This window comes from Heloderma suspectum, chromosome 16 (assembly GCF_057233095.1).
Source record: "Heloderma suspectum isolate Gila_16-S chromosome 16, 16-S_ref, whole genome shotgun sequence".
Taxonomy (NCBI): domain Eukaryota; kingdom Metazoa; phylum Chordata; class Lepidosauria; order Squamata; family Helodermatidae; genus Heloderma; species Heloderma suspectum.
The window spans coordinates 1,804,479-1,829,219 of NC_139473.1; the positions used below are offsets into that span (position 1 = coordinate 1,804,479).

The 24,741-nt window shown below is 56.4% G+C and overlaps 2 protein-coding genes across 5 annotated transcripts; one reads left to right on the plus strand and one right to left on the minus strand.

Moving 5' to 3' along the window:
* Nucleotides 1-196: 196 nt before the first annotated feature.
* On the plus strand, nucleotides 197-23,482 carry LOC146334795 (uncharacterized). Of its 4 annotated transcripts, none has more exons than XM_084823289.1 (7): nucleotides 197-385; nucleotides 16,166-16,484; nucleotides 17,801-17,963; nucleotides 20,176-20,269; nucleotides 21,579-21,725; nucleotides 21,948-22,043; nucleotides 22,986-23,482. In XM_084823289.1, exons 3-7 carry the CDS (start codon nucleotides 17,835-17,837, stop codon nucleotides 23,138-23,140), a joined length of 621 nt encoding a protein of 206 aa, XP_084679415.1. In that variant the 5' UTR covers nucleotides 197-385; nucleotides 16,166-16,484; nucleotides 17,801-17,834; the 3' UTR covers nucleotides 23,141-23,482. The 4 variants fall into 4 exon arrangements, with proteins under 4 accessions (XP_084679415.1, XP_084679413.1, XP_084679414.1 ...); XM_084823287.1 differs by lacking the exon at nucleotides 197-385 and adding an exon at nucleotides 16,805-16,874 and having other exon boundaries at nucleotides 16,358-16,484; XM_084823288.1 differs by lacking the exons at nucleotides 197-385; nucleotides 16,166-16,484 and adding an exon at nucleotides 16,794-16,874.
* On the minus strand, nucleotides 2,260-10,198 carry PROCA1 (protein interacting with cyclin A1). The gene is made up of 4 exons (XM_084823285.1): nucleotides 9,723-10,198; nucleotides 8,097-8,229; nucleotides 4,998-5,132; nucleotides 2,260-4,034 (listed from the first exon to the last, which is right to left on the minus strand). Exons 1-4 carry the CDS (start codon nucleotides 10,132-10,134, stop codon nucleotides 3,329-3,331), a joined length of 1,386 nt encoding a protein of 461 aa, XP_084679411.1. The 5' UTR covers nucleotides 10,135-10,198; the 3' UTR covers nucleotides 2,260-3,328.
* Nucleotides 23,483-24,741: the final 1,259 nt, after the last annotated feature.

Sequence of the window (24,741 nt, forward strand, 5' to 3'; positions counted from 1 at the left end):
TTTTCTCTCCCCTGCCAGCCGGAGAGGCAGACTTGGACATGGGAGGCTGGGCTGTGTCCAACGGGCTCGAACCACAGAGGTTCTGTCAGGGTCGCTCTGTGATTATTTGGGGGAGGGGGGATTAAAAGTGTTGGTGTGTTGGGATCTGGGCGGAGGGAGGGGTGAGGGTCAGTGTTACCTTGTGGTAACTGGACCAGAATGTGAGATGGAATGCAGCTTCTTGAAGCGGGAGGAGTTCACGGTGGACTGCAGGGAGGCTTCCTTCCTCCCGGTCTATGCAGATCTCAGACAGCCCCCCGTCTGAGTCAAGCAACGGCCGGGGCGACAGCGGATGGCGGCTCTCTTGGTGATGCGGGGCCGGGCCCCTCTGCTTCTCGCCTCACAGGTAGTCTGAAAGCTGGCCTGATCTTGGGCCCCGGGCAGCGGGGCTGCTGACAGCGGCCGTTCTGTTCGATGCCTCTGGCCTCGCTCTGTCAAGGCCCGGCAGCTGTATCTTTCCGGTGTTGCTTGTGACCCCCCCACCCACCTGGCCAATAAGATCTTGCTCTAGGGGTGTGGAGTGAATATGTGGCTGCTGCCGAGGAGCTGGTGCTTGCCCTGTGCCTGACCCACACTTCTTGCTGTTTTAGGCCGCCTTGGAGGGTGGAGCCCCTTCCGTAGCACTGAGCTAAGCACCATCTCCACCGGGGAGCGGTTTGCCCTTTCTAATTTTGGTCGGGACCAGAAGGCGAGGGGGTCATTTCCTCAGCCGCTCTGCTTGGGCACTGCGCTGAACATCGGGACAGAGGCGTCCGGCCTCCCTGGAACAACATGTTTTCATTGTGTTGTGTTTTTGCTCGATTTGGGTTTTTTGCATTTCCGACCTGTGATTCCCAGCCAGCCCCTGTGGAACAGCAGGAGGCTTTGCCCCTGCCCCTGGGGGGTTGCTTGCTTGAGTCTCTCAGTGGGGCAGCACTCCATCCTGGGTGGGTGTGGTAGGGGGAGTTCAGTCCCCTGTCCCTCTGCCCTGGCTGTGGTCAGAGCAGCCCACCGCTCGCCTGCTCTCGGAGGCGGGTGCTTGCGCCTGTGCTGGCGCGATGGAAGGAGCACTGAGCGTAATCGGGCACAGGCAGGCCGGGCGAGCTCCTCTGAGGACAGCTCATCCTTGCCTCCACATAGGCCTTTCCAGGCCTAAGGGCAAAGCAGGGCTCCTCTTGGCATTCACAGAGGAGAAAGGGGCAGTCGCCCGTTTAGACATTCTCCAGGCACACCTGGAAGCGTGCTGAAATGCCCCCCATGCACAGCCCGGGCCCTCCCTGGCAAGGGGGCTTTCCCGCGGAATTGGCCCCATGTCGGAGGAGGACACGGGAGGTCACCGGCCGCACCGTTGGAGCCATTTAGCAGCTAGTTCCGCGTAGCTGAGAGAATATCTAGGGTGGAGCTCTTTTCAGCCCTGGGACCCACTGTTAGCCCAAAGGTGTAGGGGGCCACCCTGGCTGGGAGTGATGGAACTTGCAGCCCGACACCTCTGCAGGGCACTGCCTCGGGGAAGGCTGAAGTAGCAGGCCCAAGCCCAGCAGCGGAATGCGAGGGGTGAAAGGGCGCCTGAGCCTCAAAGGCCTTAAGAAGCCCTGGCCCAGATCGTCCCTTGGGAGCCTGTAGGGTGAGGCCCGGCACATGTACATCTGGTGGGCGAGGCGGGCTTAGCGTGGCACAACCAGCCTTGTTCGGAGGCTGTTAGAGGTGCTGCTACCTGTCCTTGAACCCCTTTACTGGCATAATTCACAGGGGTCACGCGCCACGCGCCCGGCTCTGGTACTGGCTCTGCCGCCACCAGTAGGTGGCGCTGCTGGACTTGTGCTGGGGGTGCTGTACTCAAGGGGTGCCCACTTCAGAGGAGTCTCTTCCAGCTCAGCCCTGGCGTGCCTTTTGCCTTTAAAGTCATCTGAAAAAACCACTGAGTTTGTTAGCAGCTGGGAAAGGGTGTCTGGCTGGGTACAAGGTTGCTGCTGAGAGTCTGTTGGGAAGGGAAGATCCGCAGGTTGCAGCCATCAGTGGGGAGTGCCAGGTTTTTCTGGAGCAGCAAGAGGGGAGCAGAGGAGCTGCCAGGCATCAAGTTTGTCTGGCTGCCGGGGCAAGGGCTGGGCCGTGCTAGAGGGGAACAGGCGAAGCACGCAGCAGTGTAGCTGCGGTGAGCAAGAGAGCGCCACAGCACGAATGGAGCTGTGGACAAGGCCAGGGCGAAAAGAACTGCTGATAAGCAAGACTGGAAAAGGAGTTGGCGAGGCCAAATGTCTCAGGATATTTATTTCAAAATCACAGAACAGCCAGCTGCAGGTCCCAGGCTTATGTTATCACGGGGGAAGGAAGCCGAAACGCTGAGCCACAAGAACCAGGAAAGAGGGTGGTGTGGGGACACGGAACAAGCTGCCTTGGGTGACTGCTGCTGCTGGCAGGTCCCCCTGGGAGGAGCGGCCTCATCTGTGTGGCCAGAACCTCTGTGCATGGTGCCACTCCGTGAGGGAGGGTGGGGGAGCAAAGGCAGCCTGTATCTAGCTCCTCCCTTAGGTAGCGTGGCGGCACATGGTCCCACCCCCTGTCACAGCTGGTGTTAAAAAGCAGCAGCTTCTAGTTCTCCAAAAAAAAGTCAAGCAAATGCCCAGATTGAATTGGAAATGCTAGGGATTGCACCTGGGACTTTCTGCAGGCAGAACAGGGGCTTTAGAACTGAGCTATGGTCCTCCTTTAAAAAAAAAAAAAAAAGCTTCCAGTCCTCATGGTTCTAAAGCGAGGTCTGATTTTAAATAGGAGCATCGGAAGCTGCCTTATCCCAAGTCAGAACAATGGTCCATCTAGCCCAGTATTGTCTCCTCAGGCTAGCGGGGTCTTTTCCATCCCCTGTTCTCTGAGATCCTTTAACCTGAGATGCCAGGATGGAACCTGGAGCCTTTCTACCACTTGAGTCATGGGCCCCATTCTAAAGAGTTTAGGAATAGCAGGCGGGTTGGTTTGCCTGGTGAACTCTCTGAGCCTGTGAAATAGAAGCAAAGAAGGGCAAGTTTGCATCACTGAGCGAAACTATTGCCTCTTTCAAAGCGGAAGTCTGCACAACGCCCGTGAGAACTTGCGGAATGCTTCCTGATGGCCCACTTGGCTTTGGGGTTCTCCAAACAGGATTGGCACTACAGCATCAGCCCTTCCGCCTTCTAGAACAACCTGCGGGCTGGGGGATAATGGGAGTTGCACTCCGACCCATCGGGAGGGTGTTGGGTGGCAGACGGCTGTCAGAAGATTCCTTGCTGATATATATAATCACGAAATTGCTGCAGAGCTAGAAGCAGGGAGGGGGCTACTTGGCAAAGTCTTTGGGCTTGATGTGCTTTGCTTGTGTATTACGAGGAGGGATGCCCAACCGCAGATCGCTACTGGCCGCAGAGCGCCGCTGCTGTCGCTGCTGCTCTTTCTCCTCCAGACGTCTTCTCCGGCCCTTCCTCCTCGAAGGCTGGATGGAGGAAGGCCCCAAGGTGGCTTGTGGCAGGCCTGGTTCTTTGCTCTCTGCCCGAGCCCTGCCTTCACCGCCGCCTCCCCCCCTTCCAGGATCGTCGCTGAGGATGGCGTTGAACGGGTCCTCTTCTCCCAAGTCTGGATGCCTGTCTGGGGCTTGGAAGTCCATCTTTCCCAGTTCTTGCACAGCCAGCCGCTTGGGGGAAACTGCACTTTCTTCTCCAAAAGGAAGGGCTAAACCATCAGCTTTTGCCCCTGAATTCTGCTGCTGCTGCTTTTTCTTCAGCCCTCTCCCCTTCTTGCCTTTTCTTGCCTTCCCCCTTGCTTTGCCTTTCCGATGCTTCTTTGGCCAGCCGCTGGGCCTGGCCTGTGGGGCAGCCGTGGTGGTCATGCCCTCGAAGGCCTGGCCTGTCTTGCCTGCAGGAGTAGCAGTGGAAGATGCCCCAGCTGGTGGCGGGCGTGTCGCTGGCCCATCAATTAGTTCCCCTCCATAGTCATACAGCACCGCTTCCTGGGCCACGGCCACGGCCACAGCACTGTAATTCTTACACCTTGGAAGGAGCAGAGAAATAGCAGGTTGTGTGGATTCCCTGGGAGTGCAGAAAACCTCATGCAATGCAATATTAGGTATGGAGTATAACTTCCTGCGTGTTTCAGCTTGCTTTTTAAAAGAGAGATCAAGTTTCTAGCCCTTATGCTTTGAAGGTGGGTGAGCAGTGCCTATGGCAATCTCAGAAGCGAGAAAACAGAGGTGCCTCATTGTTAGACCAGCCACTTGAAGAACATCCTGCACTATCCTGACCTCACTGCATGACCACCAGCTACAGAACCAAGTATTCAAAATGGCATGCAAGTTAAGCAAATGTGGTCAAATTTGCATAATGCACATGGGTGTAGAAGTGGAGTATTTTGGAGCAGCATTTCAATTTCTGTTTAAGGCAAGCTATCCTCACATTTATGTGCTTTGAATAAATTCCTACACTTTTCAAATGCTTTTTTCAAAGCAGCTTTACATTTAGGGAGACATCAGATTTAGGGTGTAATCCTATGCGTGTTTGGACAGACAAAAGTCCTACAATTCCCAGCACGCCCCAGCCAGGACTTTCGTCTGTCTAAACATGCATAGGATTGCACTCTCAAACATTAAACGGGTGTTGCAGCATTGAAAACCAGCAAAAGTTAATAATTAAAACAAAACGGCAGACCTGCTCAGACACCTTCCAGAATAAAAACACAACAGGAAGAGAGGAAGCTGGCAGGATTTCCCCAGTGGGAGATTTCCACAATTGCATTGCTGCTACCTTGAGGGCCCAGTCTGTCCTCTGCTGTCCGGCCCCCAAAAAGGTGCCTACCTCTCCAGTCCTGCCACCTGGCCCCTACAGGGGTTATACTGGCGTTGTTCTTATCTTGATCAAAAAGCCCCTCATTTGCAGTGCTCTCCTAGAGCAGGTGGTGCTGGTGCCTGCTTCGAAGGGGGGGCGGTCCAGGGGCTGGAGAGCGCCAGGTCCACTTACCAGATGTAGAGGTAGGGCTCCACGCATTGCTCCTTGTAGGTAAATGTAAAGCAAGGGACCTGGATGACATTGAAGAATGCTTGGCCGACCACCCGGGAGGCCGTGTCGTTCACGGCCCTCAAACAGGCTTTTAACCTGGAAGGAAGGTTAATTTAATTTGTACATTTTGGCAGATTGAATACGCTGCTCTCCCGCTGCAAAAAACAAAAAAAATTCTGGGCAGCTCCAGAAAAGCCAAACAAACTGAAGGAGCAGAGTCAAAACAAGTCTGCTGCTGCGATTCTTACAGTAGAGGACCACGTAAGAGCAGAGTTTAGAAGGCTGGCTGGAAGATGGGACCTTGGCCTTATAAGAAGCAGGAGAAAATTGCTTCTGAAATCCTGGCTGGTGCCCCTTCTAGACCTGTGCCTAGTTTTCACACAGCATCGGCTCCAGGTTTGGGGGGCCCTTGGGCAAGGCACCCTCAGTGAGCTCCCCCCACCGGGAGCCATCCTTCTCCCCACCACTTTCGCCAGCTGCTCCCGCTCCTCACTGCTGCCCCTGGCTTGCTTGGCAGCCGGTGAGCCAGGAGGCCACTGCATCTGCTGCCCCCCCCCCCCACTGTCGCCTGGGCTGGAGCGAGAGTTGGCCAGCGAAGAAGCACGTGGGGGGGGAGCAGGTCCGGGGCGCCCTGGGCAGTGGGCCCTCGGCACATGCCAGCCCTCGGCACCAGCCCTCTCCTCACACCATCACTGGTTGAAATGCGGCGGGGTCGTCTTGGGCAAAGCCTAACTATGCTGGCCTGTCCCTCGTGAGGCAGCGGCTGCAAGCGGATTCGGCGGCCTCGCACACAGCAGGGTCTTTCCTATTCTAGCCAAGCCTCTGCCTGGAGTTGCATCCCACCTCTGAACTCCCAGGGCTGGGGGCGAACACCAGAGGAAGGCCCCCGCCTACATGGCTGGCGTGGGAGCCAAGTTGCGCAAGAAGCAGCTTTGCGCCAATAGCGAGCTAGCAGGCTGGGTCTGCCCAGCCCATGATTGTCTCCAGGATCTCAGAAAGAGCGGGGCCTCATCTCCCCAGTCACCTGCCGCCTGCTCCTTTTAACCGGGGAGGCCGGGAACAGAACCCAGAGCGTTCTGCTTGCCACATGCTTTGGCTATTGGGCGGCATAGAAACGGATGAATAAATGTGGCGGCTCTTCTGTGGCCCTCTCCAGGGGTTGCGGCTGGCTGCTTAGGGAGCAGAAGTCTGGCCTAGACAGAGCTTGGACGGCTGCTCCCAAGCCCCAGTTCTGTCCATCGCACGCAGAGCTGGAGACAAGCGTGAAGCTGGAGCCTCTCTCCCTTCGGGGCCAGACCAAATGTTGGTGCTGTTTCCCATTCAGGGATGTGTGTACAATGCGGGGGAGCTGTGTCTTCTTTCGGGGTGCAGAGCTGCTTATCATAGTTTGTAGCCTGCCTCTTCCCATGGATGATGGGCGAGGTGGCAAACTACTAAAAAAATCACAATATATGCAGAATCATAAATCGAGTCCAACCCCCTGCTTGATGCAGGGATCCAAGTCAATAAGATGCTATGTATCTCTTTTAACAATACATACAAGGAGAGATCGCACTAGCCACCAGCTAAAAGGCGAGAACATCCAGGAACACAGCTTTCCCCAACCTGGCACCTTCCAGGTGTGTTGGATTACAGCTCCCATCATCTGCCAGCCATACTGTCAGTTGTAGTCCAACACAGCTGGAGGGTGTCAGCTTGGGGAAGGTTGTGGAAGAGCAACAGACCCAAACCCCAGGCGATTCAAGCAGCCAAAACTTGTTTTCCTGCTGAAACAAAAGTCATTTTGCCAGGCAGGGCAAGGACATAAGAGGGGACTAGATGGTTCCCCTTATCCGGGAATCCCAGAATGTGGGAGCCGCTACAGAGAAGGCCCCATCTGTGGTCCCTCAGGACCAAATGCACCTGGGAGCTTGGTGGGAGGCAGAGGAGAAGCCCTCCCAAATATCTTAAGACCCAAGCATATCTTAACATTGGATTAGATGGCTCCTCAAGTAAACCGGTCCTAGGCCGTTTAGGTTTTGAAGGTCATCACCAGCTCCTAATGCAAACATCTGTTCCTTTTCTGGCTGCTCATGAAACTGTGTTGAATAAGGAACTGGGAACTAGGAATCAACTGATGCTACAGCAAGGATGGGGAATGTATGGGCCTCCAGATGTTGATGGATTCAACTCCCATATCTATGGGACTCCAGATATTGGTGGTCCACAACTTCCATCATCCCTCACCATGGGCTATGTTGCCTAGGGCTGATGGGAGTTGCACCCTGCACATGCCCCATCTCAGCTAGTGGCTCGCTGGGCCAAGGAGCAAATGGTTCTTCCGATCAGCCTTCCCCAACCTTGATGCCCTCCAGATGTTTTGGAGCCCAGCTACCAGCATTCCTGATCGTGGGCCACACTGCCTGGGAACGGCTTGGGGCCAGGTTATCTGAAGGATTGCCTCCTCCCATATGTGCCTGCCCGGACCCTAAAATCATCCTCAGGGGTCCTTCTCCAGGAGCCTCCGCCAAAGGAAGTGAGGTGGGTGGCTACCAGGAAGAAGGCCTTTTCTGCTGTAGCCCCCCAGCTGTGAAATGAGCTCCCTAGAGAGGTTACCTTAGTGCCCACATTGTTATCCTTCTGGCAACAGGTGAAGACCTTTTTAATCCTCCCAGTATTTTAGCATTTTAGCTTCCTAATCTTTTAGCTCTGGTGTTTTAAATCTGTATTTTAAATCTCTGCATTGCTGCTAGGTTTTATTCTGGTTGTACTGTTATACTTTAAGCTTTCATATTTTTTATTGTTTTATGCTGTACTCTGTGGTTTTAATTTTTGTGAACTGTCCAGAGAGCATTGGCTGTTGGGCAGTATAGAAATGAAATAGATAGATAGACAGACAGACAGACAGACAGACAGACAGACAGACAGATGACGGGAGCTAATATCCCGGTTGGGGAAGGCTACTCCGGACTCGACAGGGGTCTTCTTTCAGGAAAGCCTTGCGGCCGCATTCTGCCCTGCAAAAACCCCTCTCCGAGGCGCCTTTCCTGAGGCAGCTGCCACCTGGCCGCCTGTGCTCACCGGTTGTCGCAGTCGCAGTGGCTGATGGTGTGAAAGCGGAAATTGCGGTAGCCATACTTGGAGGTGAAGGGGTGGATGACATGCTGGCAGTGGTCATGCTCCCGACAGCAGCGGTCTGTCTCCTGGTGCTCTCCTGGGGGCGAGGGGAGAGGGAGGGGGCAGTGACAGAGGCAGTTCTGGGGAAGGGGTAGTCCAGCTAGCCCAGGGCTGGGGGACCTCCAGACCATGGGCCAAACCTTGCCCACCTGGCGTTCCACTCCCCCTTTCCCTGAGCCACCAATCGCTTTGTGCGCTATTCCCCCATTTTGAAAGGTTGAAATGCTTCTCCTAAGGCTTCATCGCTGACAGGGAGAGCTTTCAGCTACAAGGTGTCAGGCTTTTTTGGAATTTTGCCCTCCCCCACTTGTCTCTGACTCCTCCCACCACTGGAATGCGCCCCCCGCATGCTTTTCCAAAATTGGGCTGAAAGAGGTTTGATGCATTTATTTGTTGGTTGGTTTGATTTGATTTGTACCTCACCTTTCTTCCCCCGCACTCAAGGCGGCTTGCAGGCACAATGGAAACGGATTAAAACACTGAAACAGTACATTACAATATGATAAAAATGTAACAATGACAGCGTGAAAAATAGGATAAAAGGCAGCACCCAACCCCACAGAGCTGCTTACAGGCCAAAGGCCCGCTTGAATAAAGGAGTCCTTGCCTGGCTGGCAGAAGGCCAGCTGAGAGGCAACGAACCTCACCTCCCTCAGCAGGGAGTTCCCCAGCCTGGGAGCCACCACCAAAAAGGCCCCTCCAAACAGGCCTCTGAAGGCAGCTGGAGAAACTACCAATGTCCTTCTGTTACACCCCACCCTCAAGCTTCTGCCATGGGTGCCTAGCTAGCCCTGTGCAGCTCCTTTCTGGACCCTGGTGCCATGCCATGCCACCCCCCCGACCCCAGCATGCCTCCCCAATCCTTGGGTCCTAAATTGAACTAAAGCCACCTTATCCTCGTAGCATCCTCCACTTTCACCTAAACACAATCTCAGCCTCTGCCCCAGGCTCCTTGCCACACTGTCTTCCACTACGTGTTGCCATCATCAATTAACCGTGCACCTTAGTTAATCCAGTCATTAATTAATTGGATTTGCCATTGAAATGGCTGAGGCAGCCCTGCTACTGATGAATTAACTGGACCTGGCATCCAAAAGCCCAAGTCCGCCTTCCCCCCACCTGGTGCCCTCCAGCTGTTGACCATGCTGGCTGGGAATGATGGGGGTTGCAGTCCAACACAGCGGGAGGGCACCAGTTTGGGGAAACCTGGGCTAAGGGGGAGGCCTTGTGTTGATGGAACTCGGCCACGAGATGTGATAGCCAGGGCTGGGCACGTGTGTGCCGGAAAGGTCTACGGGCGGTGACTAATCTCGGTGACTCCGTGGAGCTCCCAGCTTCAGGAGCAATCCACCTCTGGAGACCAGTTCGCCGCTGGAGAGCGGGCTCTGTGGCCCTGCCACGGCCCGCTCCTGGGCTTCCTCTGGGGAAGCTTCTCCTCTGGGGAAGCTCCTGGGGGCCTTCGCACGCGGGGCGGAGGCTTCGGCGGCGGGAGCGGGAGCGGCCCTCGCCCGCCCGCCGGCGGCTCCTTACCCAGCGCCTCGTAGCTGTCCGCGATGTCGCCGGCTCCGCACCAGAGGGTGCCCGGGTAGGTGAACCCTCGCTTGGCCCGCCGCCGCCGCGGACGGCCGCCGGAGCAGGCGGCTTTGGCGTCTGCCCAGCCCGGGAAGGCGGGCGGCGCCTCGAGGGCCCTGCAGCGCCCCAGGAAGGCGGCCACGTCCCGCGGCTCGGCGGAGACGCCGCAGTCGCTCGGGCCGGCGGGCCCCCGCGGCGCCCAGGTGGCGCGCAGCCGCCCCCGCCCGTCGGACGCCTGGACGCGGAGCCGCCCGTCGGGCAGCGGGCTGCGGGGCGCGCAGGGGGGCCGCCCCGCTCCCGCCGCCGCGGCGGGCAGGAGGAGGAGGAGGGCGGAGGAGAGGAGGCAGCGCAGCGCCGTCCCGGCCGGCATCGTCGCTGGCGCCCCTCGACGGGGCGGGCGGGCGGCCGTTCGCGTTCAGCACCGCCGCGCGGAGACAGCGCCCGCCGCCCCGCCGCCTTTTAAGCCCGCCGCCGGTGGCCTGATCCGCGGGGAGAGGAGGGCCGCCCCGCCCCGCCCCGCCCCGCCCCCTCCGCGGCGCCCCGCGGCGGCTCCGAGCGCGGGGGAGGGGGCTCCGGCGGGGGGCTTCCAGGCAGCTTCCCCCGGGCGAGAAGCGGCGGTGACCCGCGGCGCCTGGCTCAAGGGCCGCGCGCCGCCTGTCCGTGGCTGCGACTCCTCACGTGGCCGTAAAGAACCTCCAGCTACCGCTGCAGTTGCTGGGGAGGAGCGAGCGGGAGGAGCCGGCGGCCCTTCCTGGCCTGCTGGTGGGTCTCCCAGGTTGGCCGGATGCTGGACCGTCGGCCTGATCCAGCAGCGGCCTCCCCTGGGGTCAAGCTCCCCAGATGTGTCGGACTGCAAGTCCAGTCAGCCCCAGCGGATAGACCCCTGATCTCCCTGGCGGCAAGGCAGCCTCATAGGCTTGGGTGCGGAGCGCAGAGCAGCAGGGTATAAAATTAAATCAGAATTTAAAAGTTATCTTTCGGCATGAGAATTTTGTGGCTGGACCGGATCTCAGTCCATCTAACCCAGCATTCAGGAGCCACCCTGGACTCTGACAAGCAAGAGGTGAAAAATAAAGGCCTTTCCCTGCATTTTGGTTATGCCTGATAGACTTGCCCTAATCATGGAGGCTTCATTTAAGCTACCATGGCTAATACCCATTGTTAGATCCACGCCCTCCACAAATCGGCCTTGTCATTTTTAAAAATCACCTAAAGTAGAGGCTGTCGCCGCTTTTTGTGGGAATAATTTCCCTCTGCAGGGGAAAAAAATAGTTTATTTTGTGTGTACGTGGAGATGAATAGACTGTTCACCCTCCCCATATAAGCTGATCTGCAAAAGGCCTTAGATTGCAGCATTGTTGAATTCCTAGACTGAGATGTACTGGAGTTCACAGCCTTAAAGAACCTACACCTTTTGCTTATTTACTGCACTTCTCTGGGGTAACTTGTAAACACTTCCTGTCTCTCTAACACCCCTTCATATTTCAGTTTCTGTTTTAAAACTGTTACTGTATTTTAAATCTTTGTATTGCTGCTAGGTTTTATTTTGTCTTTTACTTCTATTTTATACTTTGGTTTTAAGCTTTTAAACTTTTATAGTACATCCTAGGTTGCATTTCATGGTTTTAATTGTTGTGGACTGCCCAGAGACCTTCAGCTATATTGGGCAGTATAGAAATGAAATAAATAAAATACAATAAATAAGCCTTCTATCAAAAGCTATCTAAGACCAAGCACCATTACATGCCAGCTATAAAATTCTACACTCTGTTGCATGTCAGCTATCGAACACCATCAAATTTTGAGCACTGTTGCTAGTCAGCTGCCAAACAATGACAGATAATGACAGTCAGATATTGCAATCGATGGATGGATGACAAAGGCGGACACTGAATACTTGGGGAAAGTTTGGCAAATATTTGAGAATTGGAGGAATATCTGGAGGATGTTCACTCTTGGACCCACCCCACCCCGAGAGCCCTTTCCCTCCAAGAGGGTGAGAGGGTGGCCTTTGGTGTCCCATTGGTGTAAGGCTGCATGGGGCCAGAATTCCTCAGGCTTTAGCGGCCTGACAAGGAAAGGGTTAGTTCCTAAGCGCCTTGGTTCCCTGCCGTCAGGCCTGACCGAGAGTTACCTCATGAGACCCCCACCCCTTCTGAATTCATGACTGGCTTCCAAGAGGGTGGGCTGAGGCCAGTTGCCCTGGCAACCGAGATGGGGTGATGCAGCAGGGCCCATAGGACGCAGCCTCCTGTGGGGATTTCTTCCCCACAGCCCCCTTTCATGTCCCGGGACAGAACTCTTTGTCCTGAGGCTGTGACTGCCGCCCGGGGTCAGCGAGGTGACCCACATTTGCCCCATGGAACCGTGGGGGGGCAGCCTGTCCAACCTGCCTCTTTTGCTAAGCATGTTCTTCGAAGCACAATAAGCGGCAGGGGGGGGCTGGATTATGGGAAACTGCACAGCCCATTTCCATCTTTGCTGGCTGTGTGTATGCGTGCCCTCTAGCTGCACAGGGCAAATGCGCTTGGAGAAAAGATATCACCCCCTCCCACAGTGCTCCGATCCCCTCACAAGTAGCACCAAAGCATGCCTTGTTAGTCTTTAAGATGCCACAAGACTCAGGGTTGGTTTTTATTTATTTCCTTCCTTCCTTCGAGCATTTTTACTTTGCCCTTTTGCCAGAAAAGACTCCCAGAGCAGCTTCCAAGACTGATAAGGAGACAGGCCTCAGGTTACAATCCAAAAGACATGGCACAAAAGGAAAAGGCAGCAGGAGGGAGGAGGGGGAAAAGCGAAAGCAAAACTTCGGCAGCGGCTCTGACTCTTTTTTAGAGGCGATCTTTCTGGCGGGGGAGGGCGACGCAGCTCCCTGCAGCTGCTCGGGCTGATGCATGGGGGCCCAGGTTGGCCCCCTCGCCGTCGTGGCCTTCCCGGGAGGCGGGGCGCGGCTTCCCGGCGGCCCGGGGCTCTCTGGCCAACGGACGGGCTGCGGAAGAGGCCTGCCGGAAATCCCAGCGCGCTGCTGCCGGCCAGTGCCGGCGCGGCTGAGCCGGGCGGACCGGGGCGGGCTGAGGCCGTTCCGGATGTTTCATCCCTGGGCCTTCCCAAAGGGAAGCGCTCCGATCGCAGCTCGGCAGCTTCCTGCCTCCGCTTGGGACTGCGCCAGCGTCCCCGAGCAGGCGAGGCGAGGCGAGGCGAGGCGGGGGCGCGGGACGGACAGCCCGGGCCAGCGCCAGGCTCGGGACGGCCCCGGGCCAGGCCCCCTCCACGCGCCTCCTCCCCCGGGAGCCTGCCTTCTCGCCGCCGTGGCCCCCGGCTCCCCCCCCCGCTGCCCGCGGCGCGCTCGGCAGGCGGGGAGCCGGGGCGCCGGCGGCCGCGGCCTCCGCTGCTGCTGCTCCTCTTCGCCTGGGCCGGGCCAGAGGCGGGAGCAAGCAGGCTGCCGCCGTGAGGAAGGGGCGCGCGAGCCAGGGGCGCTTGCCGGGGGCCCCGCTGGGTGCGGCCCGGCAGGCGCCTGGCAGTGGCGGGCCCCCTTCCCGAACGGGCTCCGCGAAAGCCGCGGAAGTGAGGGAGCAGCTGGCCCAGCGGCGGACCAGAGCTGGAGAGCCGCGGCTCAAGGGGAGCCCTGCGCCCTGCACAAAGCACCAGACCCTCCTCTGAGGTGGCTGGGCGGGGGATCCCGGCCCCCGCACCGGAGCCCTCCTCCTCCCGCCTCTGTTGTGCCACCTTGGGACGGGAGCCACAGGCCGTGGCCTGACCCTGGCGGTGCCCGAAAGCGCGGCCGGCGCAGAGGAGGGGAAGTGAAGGGAGCGGAGGTTTCGGAGCTGGAAAACAGGACGCCTGATGCCCACCTGCGGGCTCCCTGGGGGGGCTGGGGGCCAAGAAGAAGCGCTGCTCGAATACGGGGGCACACACGGGCAAGGCCGGCCAGACGTGGCCTCGCTTCATCTGGGTTCCTGCACGTGGCTGCTGTCGTCTGGTCACTGGCAGAGCAACCCTGTGCTGGACTGACGTGGCCACACGGCCAGCGGAACGTGCGCCCGCTCTGGTGCGTGCTCTGCCCGGGCGGGCCGGGGCATGCGACGATGGCAGGCCTCTTCTGGCATGGGGGCCTGGCCCGCGGCCATGCTGGCTGCGAATGATGGCGATTGCAGTCCAACAGATCAGGAAGGCACCAGGTTGGGGACGACTACTGCCCTAAACGACCAGGTGGCTGGAACTGCATTCAAGACCACGCTTAGGGGTTAAGCAAGATGCAGGGCTGCTGTGGCCTTCCTGCAGTGTCCTCAGCTCACCCGACCCGGCTGGAAAGAGCGGCGTCCTGGCCCGGCCTCTGGGTTTGGCTTGGCTGCAGTCCAGAGGTTGCGGGACATGGTGGGAGGACGATAGGGTCCACCTCCGCATGTTATGCTTTGGGAGGAACCCTTGGTCCTGGAGTCATTTCCTCGGCTGGTCGAGCTGGTCGAGGCCTTGGCTGTTATCTCGCTGGCTGCTAGGCGCAGCGTTTGCAATCCTGTTCCCCACCCCCGCCCCACCCGAAAGAGAGAGAAGAAATCTGGAGATCGACTTCGTGGTATCCAAAAAACTGGAGGCCTGGGACCGAGCAGCTGCAAGCAAGAAGGGATTTTGAAGCAGCCAGGCAATCATTGCACCAGGTTGGCAGGCTGTGCAAACCTAGCCTTTCTGCCAGTGCAAAAATGAGTGAGCAAGCTTCAAGGTCCCACAGGACTCTTTCTCCCTTTGTGGCTAGAAACCGTCATAAATGAGTGTTCTGGAATCCAGGCTTTTTGAGGGAGCCTGGATTATGGCCCCCTTGGAGGGCCAGGCATAGTTCTCCAGTCCCAGGTCTTTGAATCCAGCACCCCATTTTCTGAGTCCACACTGGGCGGGGGGGGGGGGCTGAAAACCAGCCACTATTTTACTCATCTCAGTTGCCAGGTTGTTGGCCCAGGCAGCTATTGCTTGGGGGCTTCTCCCTTTCGATGTTGTCTACATCCTTTTCAAAGATCTCATTTACAATCCAGATGTCTGGGGCAAAGGGGGGAAGAAAAGGAGTAGGGAAGCGTGGGGGGGTTCATTGCAAGCCACCGCCACAGCTGCCACGCCTTTTAAGTCTTGTAGCAGAAAGAACATCTGGAATTGGGAGATGTTACAGTCTGCTTCTGGGACCCCTTCCCTTCTGGCCCAGTCCAGGGTTAGCGAAACCATGACTGACCGTGGATTTTCTTTCTTTCTTTTCTAGGTAGTGGGGTTGAGAGACGGCTTTGTCAGCTGAGAGAACGAGACACAGGGGCTGGGGAAACTGCATGTGCGGGGGCGAGGGGGGGATCTTACTTGTTCATTTTTTACTTTATTGTATTTATTTATTTGCAGCATTTTTACCCTGCTCTTCAGCCCCCCCCCAAAGGTGCCCAGAGTAGCTTCCAAAGATTCATAATGAGACAGTCTCTGCTCCTCAAGCTTGCAATGTAGAAGGCATGACACAAAAGGAAAAGGGATCAGGAGGGAGGAGGGGGGGGAAGCAAACACAAAACTCCACCCCTCGTTCTGACTTTTGAAGTTTTTAGAGGTGTTATTTCTGGCAGGGGAGGGAGAAGCAAGCTCCTTGCAGCTGCTCCAGCTGATGTTTGGGGCCCAAGTGGGCCTCCCCTGGCCATCACGTTCTTCCTGGAGGCGGGGCGGGCAGCCTCCCAGTGGCCCTTGGTGCTCCAGCAGATGGAGAAAGCCAGAGTCTGCAGTCCCAGGGGACAGTCAGGTGGAGTTGTGGGTCTCATCTTGCAGGGCAGGGTGAAGGGAGCATCGAGGCATTTTCCCTGCTGGAGGGGCATCTCGAGATGTATGCCAGCACAGCGGGCTGCCATCCAGTCCTAAAGCCCCTTCCCTGCCACACTGGCTGAGGTGGATGGGAGTTGCAGTCCAACACATCTGGAGGGCATGAGATTGGGGAAGGCTGAATTATAGAGTTTAACTTTTGTTCCGAACACTTGGGGGCGGGGGGGGGGGAGTGGTTCATGGACATTGCAACTGAGCAGGTGTGGGAAAGGCCAAGGAATAAACCAACAGCACCCTCAAGCGTTCACTTTTTAAATGATTCCGCAGACGTCATCTCTCCCACTTTTCTTGGCACATCTCCAGTGTCTTTGGGCAGGCAGAAATTCAGCAGGTAAGGCCTGAAATGAACCATCTTCATCAGAGGCCATCATCAATGGGTTTCCCTTTAAGGGAGCCTCCCTCCACCTGGGGCCCTCCAGATGTGTTGGGCTAAACTCCCAGAATCCCCCAGCCAGCATAGCTTAGCCCAACACACCTGGAGGCCCCAGGTGGAGGGAGGCTGTTTGAAGGTCCCAGAAAACTCTTTATTGCTTTCGCTGCCACAGACTTAACCTGGCCTCCTCTTCCAGAAACTGTCATGCTCCGCAGTGATCTCACAGAGTGATGACAGTTGCCAACTGACCAGAAGAGCCTTGGGAAAGGCCAAAGAAGACACAGCCTGACCTGTTTGCTCTGCAGGGCCGGACTGGGAATGGCAGGGAAGCCGATTTCAGCTGAACATTTGGAGAAGGCTCACAGCGAGAGCCACTCAGTGATGGAACAGGGCGCCTGGGGGGTGGCGGGGCCTCATTCACTGGCGGCATTTAAGAAGAGGCTGGATGACCACCGGTCAGGGCTGTTGTAGCTGGATCCTGCAATGGCCAGAGGGAGGACTAGATGATCTCTGAGGTACGTCCACCTCTGTGATTTTGTAGTCAGTTTGTGATGTTGCTGAGATGACTAGGGCCCTTCCTGCTGATCTGAACTGGTTCATCTTTGTGTGTGTGTGTGTGTGTGTGTGTGTCTTTCTCTCTCTCTCTCCCTTTCCCAGGCTTGGTGAATGAACTGTGAATAGCTCAGCTTTCGCTGCCAGAGCGACGCCTGGGCCCCTGCCAGCAAAGGGCTGGGCTACCCCAGCTGTCACTGTCTGTGGCCCACAAGCCCTCCCTCCGCTTGCATCCAGTAGCACTTGGGCCGGGCCAAAGTGCATCTGTGTGTTTGTTTTGCAGGGGGACGGAGGGGGCTCTGCTTGCAGACCACAGCGACCAGACTCCCTCTTGCACCCATCCCTCCTTCCAGGTACTGGGCCAGCTCCTCAGGGTGCGTGGGAAACGAGTGTGAGGGAGCTGCATGGGGCGTTTGCTCTCTCCAGAGAGAGTGGGGGCTTCTTGTGATACATGGGAGATGTGGGGGTGGGGCGTGGAAACTGGCAATTGGCACAGATTTGCAGGGGAAGAGTCCCACGGACAGGCACCAGCCAAGATGGAGCAGGCTTGCTGGTGACCCAGAGCCTTTCCTTTGGGTGTACCTGTGCATCCACACTGATCGTCAGCCTTGGCCTAATGCTTCTGCCCATGGCCCCTCCACACGCATCGTCTCTGAAGCAGTCGCACAGGGCTGGCAAGGAAAACCTTCCTTTGGAACTGGCCCACGGACGCACCCACCGAGTGGAAGCCTCTGCTTTCTACAGGCCGGTGGCCTTCACCGCCCAGCCTGGGCCCGGACTCAGAAACGTTCCCGCCAGGGGTGCGCATGTGTGTACGAGAGAGCCCGTTCTTGTGTACGTCAGGAGGTTCCCAGGTTCTGTTGAAAAACAGCCCCAGGATTTTTGGAGCGTGTGTAGCCATTTCTTTGGGAGATGGGGAGCCTTTCCTCCCGGCCACCCTGACTTCCCGCTTCCAGCACCCTGTCAACATTCTGCTGCTTGCGCGTCCCCCTTGTGCAGTTGGACCACCACCGGGTCTTTGGAGCATTTGTGGTGTGGCTGTGCATGAGCGTGGCTGTGTGTGTGTATATATATATCCAGGCGCTGGTAAATCCTGGATCAAATATCAGACCGCGACGGCGTGCTGCGGTCCTAGGCCATGCCTGCTGGACACTAGGACATGGTGTGTGCCCACTAGGGCAGGGTTGCAGTAGCAGCGTCTGGGACAATTCTGCATGGTCTCTCTCAAAGGATAAAGCAAGACTTTGTGGCACTTATCTGCCCTTCGATTCCCTGGCAGTTTTGTGCCTGGCCTGCTGTCTGCTGCTCCGTCCATGCCTTGGGACCAGAGAGATCTCCCTGACTCCCGGGAGCGGGGCTGGTATCTGACGCTGATGGCCCCCAACGTCAAAGGCCCGCGCTACGCCTGGCTGGACCCCTCTCGTCTCTACTGCCACCACCAGGTAGGGGATGGGGCGATGACAATGCAGAGACAGTGCCGGGTGCGCCAAAGGGAGGAGCACGGCGTATGCTGACGGTTGTTCAGCTATTTTGGTATTTTCTGCCTGTGTGTTTGTATTTCCCCTCTCCTCCCAGCCTGATCATGTATTGCAGCTTTCCCCGACTGGGTGCCCTCTGGATGTGTTTGGACTGCAACTCCCATCTTTCCAAGCCACCCAGTTGGGAAGGGGGGCTGATGCACTGGACACAGCAGTGGCGTACCTCCGGTCTGAGCGCAAAGCGTGCACAAAGGATAGCTTTGCTATTTACATGATGAGCCGCTCCACCATCTCTCAGGGTAAGCTCTCCCGAGAGGGCATAAGATAAGCAGTCGCTAACAGAATTTTAAAAATAATGCACAGAGACACATAAGGAATTACTAGAAACAGCATCTGAGGGGAAACAAAACTGAGAAAAGCCGGCAACAGATCGGCAAAAGGGAAATGGCCTCTAGGACTGGCCTCAAACTCTGAAGGACAGGGAGCCAATCTTAGAACTGATTTCCAGTTAGATGAATAAGGAAAGTGATGGAAAAACGGGGAGCCCCCAAAGCAGCTGAAATACTCTGGTGGCACAAGCCACACATGGAGCCCCACCATGTCCTGTCTCTGGATCATCACATACATGGCAACCTGGCCCAGAGAAACCTTGCCCAAGGGCATCAGTGCGAAGAGCTTTGGGTGGAGCAGCTGGGGAAAATGGCTCCTCAGTGGGGTGCAGTGCATCTCCAGGTTTTGGGGGGCTCTTGGGTGAGACACACTCAAGTGGGCCCCCTCTCTCAGTGCGTCAACCTTAGAATCATAGAATCATGGAATAGTAGGGTTGGAAGGGGCCTACAAGACCCTTGAGTCCAACCCCCTGCTCAATGCAGGAGTCCAAGTCAGAGCATCCCTGGCAGGTGGCTGTCCAGCGTCGTCTTGAATGCCTCCAGCGGGGGAGAGCCCACCACATCCCTGGGGAATTGGGTCCATGGTCGTAGTGCTCTAACAGTCAGGACTTGAAGAGCGCTATCATATCTCCCCTCAGTCTTCTCTTCTCAAGGCTAAACATGCCCAGTTCTTTCAGTCTCTCCTCACAGGGCTTTGTTTCCAGTCCCCTGATCATCTTCGTTGCCTTCCTCTGAACCCTCTCCAGCTTGTCTGCATCCTTCTTAAAGTGTGGTGCCCAGAACTGGACACAGTTCTCCAGATGAGGCCTAACCAGTGCTGAGTATTTATTTTATTTATTAGATTTATTAGTCACCCATTTGGCAAGCTACCCAGCCACTCTAGGCAGCATACAATACGAATAACAACACAAGATACAACCTAATAAAGAGGAACTAGTACTTCACGTGATTTGGAAGCTATACTTTTATTATTAATGCAGCCCAAAAGAGCATTTGCCTTTTTTGCAGCCACATCACAATGTTGGCTCATACTCAGCCTTCTCACCGCCATGGTCACCAGCTGCTCTTGCTCCTTCTCCTCTTGCTTGCTTGGCAGGCAGAGAGCCGGGGAGCCAGGAGGCCGCGGCCTCTGCTGCTCCTCCTTCCTGCTCGCCACCGCTGCTGCCTGGGCCAGAGCGAGAGGCAGCAAGTGAACAAGCACATTGCAGTGGGGAAAAAGAGGAGGTGCTCTTGTCAGGGGGCCCCTGCTGGGGTGTGGGCCCTTGGCAGGTGCCCTACCAGGCCCACCCTTGGCGCTGGCCCTGGTGGAGTACCTCACTCAGTGGTCCCAGGGAACACAAGGCCCTTCGCCTAAGCATGCCAACTCTAAATCCAAGGAGGGGGCTGTTCTGCCTTTAAGACTGCAGTCCTGTGCACACTTACTTGGGAGTAAGCCATGCATAGGATTGTGTTCCACGTGTCGCTTAGCTGGAGGAGTGCCCCACTGCCCCATCACCAAACTGGCAATGGTGTGGAGGCACGGTAGGGGCTGCTATCTTCTGTCGCAGAGGGCGACCCTGCCTTGCAAGTGGTGTTGCCAATTTGTGGACTGGCCTTACTCCTGGGCCCTTAACAGCAGCTTTTCTTGCCATCATCAGATAAGGTTTCTCTCCATGTTGTCAAAAGCGGCTCTTGGTCATTCCTGCAGATCCAGCACAGATGGTCAGTTGGCAACCCTGGGAGTGAACCTCTGTGATTTTGGCTCTTGACACACATACACCTCTCCCCCTCCTCTCTGCACCCACCAGGCCTTGCAGGACTGTGTAGAAGACTTGCTCCAAGCGTTCAAGGGGGACACCATCGACGAGGTTGCTGGAATAGACGCCATGGGCTTCATTCTAGGTAAGTGCCTTACCTGTCCCACCCATCAGGACTTAACTTGATTCTGGGACCAATTTTCAATGGGCAAACTCAATCAGGGAGAAAATCGGGGTGAGAAAGGGCCTCTAAGCATGCACTGAGTGTATGCCCCTTTCCAGTAGCTGCAAGCCATGTCATAATCACATTTTTAGGATTATGAAGACCCTGAACCAGTGCCCAAGTAGGAAATGAACCCCAGAATGTCTCTTTCACACAAAGCGGCCATTGGCCTGGCGTTTGAGTTGCCAGTGTCCTTCCTGGCCGTGCTCCTCTCTTAGGCAGCAGGCTGGCAGAAATGAAGCAGGCAAAACTCTCCCATTTAGGCTGGCCAGGCGCAGAGGGGGACAGGGGCTCTTGCAGGGTTAGTAGATCTGGTGGCCAGTTCCGTATGGCAGGAGAAAAGCGAGGAGGCGCCTGTCCTCCAAAAGCAGATGCAGATATGCATGACATAGGCCTACACTAATGGCTATCTCGAGAGCCCCAGAGTTGGAAACAGTCACTGTTGTTGAAACAGGAGTGCAGTGCCTCTCTCCGGAGCGGGGAAGGTGCGCTTTGGGCCTGCTCCGTCTCTTACTCAGGCGCTCCCTCTGGGTGGGCAATTTCAAGGCCCCAGCTGCTCTCCCTCCTTAGTGTTCATCTCTACACTAGACGTGGGCTCAACAGTGCTTCAAGTGGAGAATCCCTTCTAAGAAAACCAACCAGGTGCTCTCTAGATGTCTTGGACTACAACTCCCATCAACCCCAGGCAGTTGCTGGGGACAGTGGGAGTTGAAGTCCATCCCTGCCAAGCTCTATGCTGTTCCTTCTCAAAGAGGTGATGCATTGCACACTCTTCTTCCGTTAAGAAGGTCAAGTGATCCGTGGCCTGTGAGTGACTGAGCCAGATGAGTCAAGAGTGATGTAGTGGCTAGAGCGCCTACCCCCAACCTGGTGCTCTCCAGAGGTTTTGTACTTTGATTCCCATCGACCCCAGCTGGCAGGGCCAATGGTCAGGAATGCTGAGAGTTGTAGTCCAAAATATAGGGAAGGCAGGATTAGAGTGTCCTAGAGACTGGGGTGGGGGAGACCCAGGTTCAAATCCCCGCCCAGCTGTGAAGCTCACTGGGTCACCTTGAGTCAGTCACTTTCTCTCCACTTAACCTACCTCACAAGGTTGTTGTGTGGAGGATCAAATGGGCAGAGGAGAAGAAAGTCATCAAATAAACAGCCGCTCCCCAGCTTTGGGCTGGAGGGGTGCCCTGTGGCTTCTTCCAGCCTGCAAAAGTGAGAATCTTTCCCCCACCCAACCCAGGTGCAGCCATCGCCAACGCCCTCCAGAAAGGATTTGTGGCCATCCGCAAAGCTGGCCACCTCTGCGTGGAAACCGTCACCCAGCTGTACACCGACTACTCGGGCCGCGACAAGGTCATGGAGATGCGGACCGATGCGATCACGCCGGGTGAGCCGCTGCACCGCTCTCTCTGTTGTGGGGACCTGGTGGAGGGACCCGCACCGCCTTGCCCAGACACCCCCCCCCCCCGGAAGGAACAGAAGGACACCCTTCAGGCCCACTTCTCTGGGCCGGCTGCTCCTTAACGTAGCAACTGAGAGGTAGGGACAGGAGTTGGGGAAGGGAGTGGCCGGCGCCCTAACCCCCGCGGCTCTGCTCCCTCTTGCCCAGGCCTTCGCGTCTTGCTGGTGGATCAGTGGGTTGAGACAGGCGGAACCATGCAGGCTGCCATCCAACTGGTGGAGCGGCAAGGAGGCGTGGTGGCAGGTAGGCGGGGGCCCTTGCTTGGCTTGGCCCACTTGAGAACCCCAAGGGCCACTAGCCATGGGGGCGGCTCTCTGGAAGCCCCGGGATCAGAAGCTGTCTGTTGCCACAGCCATCTGCTGGTGGGTGGCTAACAGCGGGAATGGGGCACATCGCTCTCCGGTGCTGCTTGCGGGCTTCCTGGTGGCATCTGGGCACCGGGAAGGGATGATCCAGCAGAATTCTTTCACGCCCTTACTGGCTCTGCCTGGGTGGGAAGAGCCCTCCGTTGGATGCAGCGAAGCCCCTGAGCAGACCTGCAGAGCCGCCGGAGTTGGACAGGTGCCCACGCCGCCTGAGAGGAGCCCCGCCTGCTGGCACCCCCAGCCACAGCCCCTGCCATGGGCACCCTGTACCTCCCCGAGGGAGGGGTCCGTTGCCCTGAGGTGGGCTGCCGCACAGCGGGGTGGGGGGGCAGCCCTCTATCTCAGGCTCCTCCCCGCTGGCTTCGAACAGCATTGACAGCAAAGCTGTGTACTGCTTAGGGGAATTTGCCACTAGTGTCCGAGGATGTTACTACAGGCTTCAGCCCCATGGGCACCTTTAAAGGATTAACATTAATTCATGCATTTAAAAAACAAAATAACCCTGAGGTGCACACCCCTAGGGCCCCCTTGGTATGCATGCCAATTTCAGGTGTTTAGGTTTGACAGTCTTGGTGCCATAACGCTGCTGGACAGACAGACACACCCTCTTTTATTATTCCAGATTAGCCGTAATAGTTAGGAATGGAGCCTCCCTGTTCATTGGCAGTCTACCTTGGAAGGTTCTGCGGGTTGTGTGGTTGGTCACTGTGCGTGAAGCAGGATGCTAGTGCAGAAGGGTGTACGGTCCAATCCAGCAGGGCTTTTCTGAGCTTTCCCCTGGGTAGTGCTCAGGGCCCCCTTACCTTTTCCTCCCCTCCAGGGATCACCGCCATCTGTATTGAAGACAGCGAGGGCGGACGCTGGCTCAAAGATAACTACAAGTGGAGCCACTGCGTTCTGCCTCACCTGATGCCCCAGTTCAACGCCCACCACCTGGACTCCTGGGCAGACGAGTCCACCCCACGTCTGCAGTAGCGAAGAAGCAGGAAGCCCTCCCTCCCGCACTCCTGCACTCTCTGAGGCTCTGTTGGCAGCCCTGCTTGACCTGTAGCCTCTGAGATCCAAGGCCCCCATACCCCATGATGGCGGCCAACCCTGCCTGCTCCTCTGGACTCTTCCTTAAGCCCATGACGCCTCACTTTTAGCTTCCACACCAGTTGGAAATCTGCCTGCCTTGCAGCTTCTCTGGCTCCGAAGCAGAACAGGCTCCAGGGACACTTATCCAGCCAGCCCCTGTGCAGTCAATAAAACTCCTGTTGCACAGCAAATCTTTGCTGACGGTGTTGTTTTTGGCAAATAAAGTGCACTAAAACACCACTGAGTCTTCTCAGGGCACCTTCAAGCAGCCTTCCTCAACCTGGTGCTCTCCAGGACATCGACATCCATCAGTCCCAGCTAGCATGGCCAAGGCCTTGCTGTTTTTGCAGTGGCAGAGTCACATGCCTACTGCATAGTGTTGCACTAGATTCTAAATTTTTGTTACTTTATATCACACCCCTCCCCAACCTGGAGTCCTCCAGATGGGTTGGACTACAACTTCCATGATTTCCAGCTTCCATGGTTTCTTCTAGGGGGTGGGGCCTCGGATCTAAGACCTGCCCAGTGGAGGAATCCCCTCAGAAGACAACCCATGCTGTTCCCTCAGATCGGCTTCCAGTGCTGGGGCCCGGGAGCAAATGATGTCAGGTGGGTGTGGCCATGCCCACCTGATGTCATACGGCCCACGGAGGGCTGGGTGGGCCGTATTACATCATCCGGCCCGCCACCCCAAACTGGTTCTGCACCCCTGCTATAAAGTGTGAAATGGGTAAAGTAGAAGCTGTTAGGGAAATGGGATCCTTCCATAACTAAAAAAACACAGTGAGATCATTCCTAGGACTGGGCAGCTTTTACAGAAGATACATAATCATAATTTGTTTGTTTGATTTATTTCTTAATTTTCTATTCCGCCTAATCGCCGAAGCTCTCTGGGTGGTTCGCAACAAACGCGCCTCTCGTTTGGGGTCAACTGCACTACTTTTAACTGAGAAAAAGAGTCGCGTTATGGTGGCGTGGACACCTGAGTGCCAAGAAGCTCTGACAAGCCGAAGGGAGCGTGGATTTCAATGCCTACCTTGAAAGCGCTATCAAAAGATGCTTCTTTGTCGCTACAGAGGTGTGGGCTGAAGCACAGTGTTATTTCAGAACTATGATGGTATAAAACACCCTGTGGGGATATTTAAGCAGAAAATTATTGCCCAGGGAAAAGAATTTATCTAGGCTGTGTTCAGGGCCTTCGATCGTTTGAGACCATCTGTATGGGGCCAGTGGTTGCAGGCGACTGTAAGCACCGATTCCCCCCACCGGTGGACGCGGCCTTGGATCTTGCAAGGATTTCATTTTAAAATGGAGCATTCTCCAGGAAAACAAAATGTTGCAGCCGCCTGCTATCGAGACAAGAAAACCCCGAAGCGATTGCTGGGCACCACTCGGAAGGCCGTCAGGAACAGCAGCGTTTCGCTTTTTAAGAAAGCGGGCGTGGGCATGCGAAGACCCTTCTGACCTGACGCAAAAGTTACGCGTGTTCCTGCGTTTTG